Source organism: Pseudonaja textilis, chromosome 4, assembly GCF_049901715.1.
Source record: "Pseudonaja textilis isolate UNSWEBS1 chromosome 4, rPseTex1.2, whole genome shotgun sequence".
In the NCBI taxonomy this organism is placed as follows: domain Eukaryota; kingdom Metazoa; phylum Chordata; class Lepidosauria; order Squamata; family Elapidae; genus Pseudonaja; species Pseudonaja textilis.
The window spans coordinates 25,761,656-25,769,790 of NC_141993.1; the positions used below are offsets into that span (position 1 = coordinate 25,761,656).

The following is an 8,135-nucleotide window of genomic DNA, read 5'->3' on the forward strand; positions in this document are numbered from 1 at the left end:
AGAAGTTTCAGAATTTGTGGCATTTTGTAGGTTTTCCTGAATTTTACATTTTTCTCCCTTTCCTTTATAGATGCTGAAGTACTTTGCAGCATTTGAAGTATTTTTTGAGGAAAACCTGCCTAAACTGTTTCATCATTTTAAATCCTATAATCTTACCCCCGACATATACTTGATAGATTGGTACGTTGAAAACTTAATGGTCACATCATGCCACACTGATAAGCTTTCAGGTGAAGTTAAATGCAAGCCAGATTTTAATGGGCATTCTAGGATTCCTTGTGATTGAAGGTGAAAGGTTCATTTTCCAAGCTTGTGGGTTGGTTTCTGAACATTTCATTACCAGGCTAGGTAACACCTTCAGTGGAGCTTAGGGATTGTCAGTGTCAGTGTTCCACTGAAGATGTTATGTATCCTGATAATGAAAGATTTGGAAACCAACCCACAAATTCAGAGAACAAACCTTCATCCTACACCTGAGCTACAGATATTTGCCATTATTGCAATCCTTGTGATTGGTTAAGGATATATCTGGTTAGGAGAACAGAAGTAACTGTAACATGTATGCATAAGGCACAGAGGGCTAAACAAGAGAATGGGATTTAACTGGTAGATGGTTTGTTGAAGGTTATCCCATGGGTTTAACCTTCAGTTGCTTATTTACAACAAAAACAGTTTTCTCCCTGGCCAAATAAGGTTGGTAAATATAAGAGAAGGAGACTAAACAATGGTGTTTCACCTAACTAGCTTCTGAACTAAATTTTGCCACTAAAAACAAATTCCTGGATTGAACTGCATCTCAGAGAAAAATATGCTGCTTATAATATTATGTGTTCCCATTCTGCTGTCCCCATTAACCACTACTGTGGCACCAAGCCACAGCAGGCAGATTTTTTTAAAAAATGCAGTGCTGAAATCTAGTTAATGGATACAATAGGTTTTTCTCCAAATAGAACTACATATCCACTTCCTAAATTGGCTTTTTTTTTTTGAGTCTTCAAGTCTTTGTTGATTTTAGGCAACTGGATACATCCCTGCAGTTTTCTTGACAAGATTTCAAAAGTAGTTCGTCAGTGCTTTCTTCCCAGGGTTGAGAGAGACTGGCCCAAGTCACTCAGTTGGCTTTATGCAGTGGTGGGATTCAAATTTTTTTACTACCGGTTCTGTGGGTGTGGCTTGGTGGGCATAGCATGGCTTGGTAGGCGTGGATTGGTGGGTTGGCTGGGGAAGGTTACTGCAAAATCCCATTCCCTACCCACCCCACTAACCTGCTTTCCAGCTCTGTTCTCCTATGCAAGGCAACAGAAGAAGACCCAGATGATCAGCTGGGACTCGGGAGGCAGAGAATAGATGGAGGTGGGGCCAGTGAGAGGTGGGATTTGCCGGTTCTCCAAACTATTCAAAATTTCTGTTACCGGTTCTCCAGAACTGGTCAGAACTTGCTGAATATGACCTCTTGCTTTGTGCTGATGGCAGGACTAGAACTATCTCCTGATTTCTAGCCTGGTATCTTAACCGCTACACCAAACTGGCTTTCTAATGTTCATATTACTTCACTTGGAATGTAGGAGGTACACTTGGGAGTTGATAATTGTTGCAAATGAAACATTTACTGGTATTTCATTCCTTAACTCAGAGTGTGATTGTTTAGCTAGATTAAATAATCACTGATAGTACAAGAGAAATTATTTTGTTGTGGTATTTTGCCCTTACGTGCCCGATTCTTTTTAATTTCAAAATGCAGGATCTTCACCCTGTACAGCAAATCACTACCCCTTGATTTGGCCTGTCGAGTTTGGGATGTCTTTTGTAGAGATGGAGAAGAATTTTTGTTCAGAACTGGATTAGGAATCCTTAGGATATACGAAGATATTCTCCTGCAGATGGACTTTATTCATATAGCACAGTTTCTAACAAAGCTACCAGAAGATATCACATCGGAGAAGCTCTTCTCGTGCATCACATCCATTCAGATGCAGAATAGTAACAAAAAATGGGCTCAGGTAAGTACCAGCGGTATGTCATGGATAAACGTTTAATTTTTATCAGTAAGAAACTCTCAATTTAAAAGAGGTGCAGCCACGAGCAGAGATGGAGATTAAGCTTGTCTAGGAAAATAAGGCTTTGCCCAGGGGTGGGATTCAACATTTTTAACAACCGGTTCTGTGGGCGTGGCTTAGGTGGTGGGTGTGGCTTGGTGGTCATGTGACTGGGTAGGCATGGCTTGGTGGTCGTGTTACTGGCCGGGTGTGACAACTCAATATCACTCACATAGAGGCACACATCTCTGCGCCTGGCCTCTCATGACCGTGGGGATGCTGCAACAGTCGTAAGTGTGAAAAATGGTCATAAGTCACTTTTTTCAGTGCCATTGTAACTTTGAATGGTCACTCCACACAAGCAAAGTACCAGCCAAGGAGGGGAAAAAAACTCCAGAGAAGTTCCTGAGACAGGAAGTCTAGTCCTGCCAAGAATGTAATAAGGGTTAATGGAGAGGCAGTTTCTGTAAGCAACACCAGGATGTTTCCTTCCTGCCTTCCTTACAGGATTAGGCCAGTAATTTCTTCTAACAACCGGTTCTCCGAACTGCTTAGAATGTTAACAACCGATTCTAGCGAATAGGTGCGAACTGGTAGAATCCCACCCCTGGCTTTGCCTGTTGCTGAATGAAGGTGGTTGCCTTAGGAATAGCATTCTTGGCATGGACACTACCACTGACACGTCCTTAAACTCTCTGGCCACCTGCCACATATATGTAGTCCTTGATTTACAATTACAATTTGGACCAGAATTTCTGTTGCTAAGCAAGGCAATTGTTAAGCAAGTCATGGTCAATTTTATGACCTTTTTTGCCATGGTTAAGTGAACCACTGCAGTTGTTAAGGGAATCCAGCTTTCCCCATTGACTTTGCTTGTCAGAAGCCAGCTGGGAAGGGCACATAAGGTGATAACTCAGGCATGCTGCAACCATCCTAAGTGCCTACCAATTGCCAGGTGCCCAAATTTTGATCACTTGTCTGTGGGAATGCTGCAGTGGTTGTCAATGTCAGAACTGGCTGTAAGTAAGTTTTGTTCAGTGTCATTGTAACTTTGAAGAGTTGCTAAACGACTGTTTGTAAATCAAGGATTATCTGTACTGGATTGCAGAGACACATCTGAAAAGCATTTATTTATTGAATAAATACATATTTTCATTTATTGAAAATATTGCCTATATTTTAACTTATTGCACCTCTGTATGGTTTGCCAACCGCACAGTGGCAGACAGGACAGCGCCCCAGAGGGTTAATGTCATTGCCCAGAGGATCATTGGTTGCCCTCTCCCCTCTTTGGAAGAGCATTATAGTTCCCACTGCCTTAAGAAAGCTCAAAACATTCTCAAAGATCCATCTCATCCTGGGAACCCTTTTTTTGAACATCTGGCAGATGGTACCGAATAGTAAAAACAAGGACAAACAGGCTGAAAAGCAGCTTCTATCCCAGGGCAGTAGCTCTTTTGAATTCTACTGTATAGTGCAGTGTTAGTGCAGTGTCAGGAGTTTTTGGTTCAATGTGTGGAGGGTGAAGGATGTGTGTTTGTATTATTTTCATGGTTATGGTCATAATGTGTACTGAAGATAGTGTTTGATTTCTTTGTACGAGGTGCAATGACAATAAAGTAAACTAAATTAAACTATAGACAGGGACATGCAGATAGCATTTTAAGAACTGCTGAAACCATGAAGAACTTTGATGATTCAAACCTGCACTGTGAGTTCAATTGCTGTAGTTGAGGCAATATTATTTTATATAGACCCTTATATATAATTTTGTGTGTGTGCGTGTGTACACAGTTATATATAATTTAATGGCTGTAATTTGGAAAACAGTTTGTATATGTCACATCACCTTAATCTGAAAATTATCAGTAAATTGGTGAATGTAGACTTTCATTGTCCATGGAATTCCTTTCTGTACAAAGAAGCGTATAAGAGATTACTTGTGTCTTAGGTGATACAGTGAACATTCACAGGCTGTGTACTTAAGATAGGGGGAGCTGCAGTCCTGGATAAGAAGTAGCAATGAACCACCCCCCAAGCATCATTTATTTAGATCAGGTCCATAGCCCGTTCAAAACCCAGCCAATAACATGACCACCACGCACACCTCCACTTGCACAAGTAGCATGCACTCTCACATGTGAAACTCCACTTGTACTCACGGCAGGTACTCACACAGAACCATCCCTTCTCTCACCCTGCTCGGCCACCATGGCCCATTCAGAACTGGGCCATGCAAGCAGGGAGTGTGTGCACATGGGGGGTGGGACGTGCAAGTGGCGGGCACTCGCGCGCAAGGCTGCATTTGTGCAATTGAGAATGGACTATGTGTGCTCATGTGTGCTCCTACCGCTCACATAGAACCGTCCCCTCCCATCACCTGGGACGCCTAGCCAGAAGGTTTGGGGACCACTGGTGTCTAGATTGAGTTGATTGATCTCATTGTTGATTGATCATCATTTCCAGAACCAGATGTAAAAACAATATGAAAATTATTTCAACACAGAGATAAATAAATAAAAATAAAATAAATAGATAATAAATGTTAGATCCAGTCCTTGCATCCCTGCTATCAGGGATTTTCTAACTTTCAGAAATTTAACAAGTTATAGTTGCATTTTTTTTCAAAGAATATGCTATGATCATGATACTGCTGATCATAAAGCTTCCTAGATGGCATACTGAAATTTAACTGAAATTGTTATTACTTTGGATACATTAGAGTTGATTATTCTTATATTAGGCTATACTCCTTATACCCTCCTTACACTACAACAACTGTTGAAATCAATTGGGCTTGACTCTTAAGTTACTCATGATTAACTGAATCATGACTGATTGGGTGAGTGGGTTCCTTATCTATCACATAAAGGCTTGTTATTTGATTCTCTGTTTATAATTATTATAAAGCTAATATTGAGCTATTGAAAAATAGGGGTAGGGGAATGATGGAAAGGAAACGGTTATGATCCACGACAATGAGAAAACCTTGTAGGAATGGCTAGTTTTTATAAACGTTATAAAAAGGAATGAAGTTGTGGCCCATTTTTAAGTTTTATTTTAAAAACTGGTTTTCAGGTGTTTGCCTCATTAATGAAGGATAGCAAAGAAGGAGACAGGAACCATAGTCCAGCACTAAAAAGCTAACTTCCAAATTCAATTGGAAAAACCACTTGGTTGTGAAAGAATTCTTCTAAAACATCTTCTCAGTGAAAACCACTAAAAACTGCTTCAGGGACTGAAGAAGAAGCAGTATTGACTGAACGCAGTGGTGCAATTTGATGGTCCTTATCCTGCTGCCAGTATTAAAGACCTCTTTTGTGAGAAGATTCCTTTTGACAGGAAGCAGAACAATAAAGTATGAAACTGAGAAAGTGGCTATCGCATATTTAATATTTAAAGTTGAACGCAATAACATTTGTAATAACTTTTGTTGGTACTTAAAATTTTGAGGGATACCTTTTTTATGATTACCACAAAGGCACTTTTGGGGGCAGGGCTGGTGTTTTAAGGTAAGGCCCCAGAAAACTGCTACCTGAACCAAACGTTTTGGTACAAATACCTCCAAAATTACAGATGGAAATCCTTTGGACCAAATCAGGTTTTGTTTTGGTGTATAGGCTTGGCCAGGAAGAGGCGGCTTTCACGCGCCTCTTACGGAACTCCTTTTAAACCGCAGTTTCGCTTTCCAACTAAGTGAACGCATACATGTAAGCAAATACAGAGGAAACTGCATGCAATTTTTGCTGTGGAGCCATTGGCAAATAAGTCTTTTGGCTGAAAAGTGGCAGTAACTGTGGGCTTAGGTAAGCAGCCAAGGGAGTATTCAGCGTTTTACATTTTGAAGTATTTTGCTTACAGGAAAATTGGTTTCTAATCCATTAAAATCATGTGAATTTTTTTTAAATCAAAGTGACTTATACTTGATAAACACTAGTATAATTAATAAGCTAGTGATAACCCTTTTGCACATTTTACGCAATGTTAATGTTGAAAGTTTTGAGTCCCTGTATATTAAAAGTGTTTTCTCATTTAAATTTAAAGTTGATTACTGCAGTGCGTACAATAATGAGTACCCAAAATGCATATTATTATTAGTCCATATCTTCTCTTTTAACGTCAGCATCGATACTGTAAAGACAACATGCGGAAGGTCAAACTTCCTTCACACTCCAAAATGCTTTAAAATGGCTTTTGAACTGAGGGGGATGGAAAGGATACCTCTTAATCTCTCTGAGCAGCTAATGCTTGTTCTTTCTAAGTCCGTTTTGATAGTATTAATGTAAATAAAATTGTTTTTCCTTTTTTCCCCTTTGTACCTGGTCCCTGTATGTGCAAATGAAGTCAAAATTTATCATTGCATTAAAAAGTAAGTGAGACTGCTTCGGTTGTCAAATGTTTAAAAAGTTGCAGAGCCTATTTTAAAGATTTGGTTACAGTATATTGTAATATTTATGTTGCTATCAAATGTAAACCACACTTCAATATTACTTATTACAACATTCAAGTTGAAGTTCAAATGTCTGCTTTTTTTTCCCTCTTATGTATTTACTTGCTTCTGGTGTATGTCCTTTATTTGGGTTCTCTTGTACAGTTTTCTTACTTTTCAAGTACAGTATACACATGTATATAAATTGTAAATAGAAGGAATTTAGCCTTCATTCAAAACTACTAGTAACAATTCCTGTGTAAATAAACTTGTAAGCAGAATGAATACTGTCTTCATTTCAGTTTGTTCAGCCTTCATGTGTAAAGGAGAATCTTCTGTAGGTTTCCCAATGATCTGCTTCAGGAGTCAGTCACTTCCTGGCCCATCCAGACATGAGCGCTAAAATCTTTTTCAAAGTTAGTCTTTTAATGAAAGATTATGGTTTATATCTTCTTAAAGAATCGCCACTGGCTGTTACACACCTACGTCTTCAAATGGACGGGCATACAGGTTGCCGAACTACAGCCACTGGCCATACCGGTTGAGGCAGTGTGAGTTGTGACCACCACGGCAGTGTGGGGGCATTTTTGCCCTCCCTGGACTCCAGAGGCTTTCCTCGAAGCCCCCAGGAGGGCGAAAACACCCTCCCCGGGCTCCAGAGATTCTCTGGAATCCGGAAACAGGCCCGTTTCTGGCCTTTCTGAACGCAGTCCCATTTTTCGCCTTCTCTGAGCCTTCGCATGCACCCTGCACTTACCTGCATCCAAAACGGGCCACGTGGGGACTCCAGGGAGGGGTGAGTGGGGCCAAACAGCAGTGGGATTTGGGGGTTCTCTGAACTGCACAGAATCTTAGGGGCTCTCCCAAACCCCTGTCAACCTCCAGCAGCCCAGCCCTGATCTTAAGATTGTGCATGAGGAAAAAATAATTTCTCTTTGGAAGCTTCTGTGATTTGGAGCAGACCAGTACCAGAGTTGCTATACAGGTAATCCTCGACTTAACGACCACAATGGAGCCCCAAATTTCTATTGGTAAGTGAGATAGTTGTGCATTTTGCCCCCATTTTACAATCTTTCTGGCCACAGTTGTTAAGTGAATCACCGCACTTGGTAAGTTATTAACAAGCGTTGTTAAGTGAGTCTCGCTTCCCCATTGACTTTGCTTGTCAGAGTCACAAAAGGTGATCACATGACCCCAGGACACTGCAACCATCATAAATACGAATCGGTTTCCAAGCATCCAAATTTTGATCACGGGACCATGCAGATACTGCAACAATCGTGCTTGTAAGTCACTTTTTTTTAAAGTGCCCTTGTAACTTTGAATAGACAACTAAATAAATGATGCTAAATTGAGGACTACCCCTATAAATGTTTTTCATAAATCTTTGCAGCCCTCATAAATATGAATTGGTTTCCAGGCATCCGAATTTTGATTGCACGATCATGTGGACACCGCAACGATCATAAGTGTAAACAACGCTCATAGGTCACTTTTTTTTTAGTGCCGTAACTTTGAATAAATAAATAGTTGTAAGTTGAGGACTACCCATATAAATGTTTTACATAAATTTTGTGGTCAGCCTGGAACACTTGATTACAATTCCCCTTTTCAGAGCTGTTCATCTTGGAATAGCTGTGTATTTTCCTCGGTAAGCAGCAGGCTGGCAT

At 40.3% G+C, this 8,135-nt stretch overlaps 1 protein-coding gene across 2 annotated transcripts in view; it reads left to right on the top strand.

Moving 5' to 3' along the window:
• TBC1D12 (TBC1 domain family member 12) overlaps positions 1-6,750 on the top strand; it is a 58,569-nt gene extending 51,819 nt beyond the window's left edge. For both annotated transcript variants that reach the window (XM_026710487.2, XM_026710488.2), the window contains 3 exons: positions 71-180; positions 1,742-2,000; positions 5,115-6,750. In XM_026710487.2, coding sequence (XP_026566272.1) covers positions 71-180; positions 1,742-2,000; positions 5,115-5,183 — 438 coding nt within the window. In that variant the 3' untranslated portion in view covers positions 5,184-6,750. The remainder of the gene's footprint in view (positions 1-70; positions 181-1,741; positions 2,001-5,114) is intronic.
• The last annotated feature ends 1,385 nt before the right edge of the window (positions 6,751-8,135 follow it).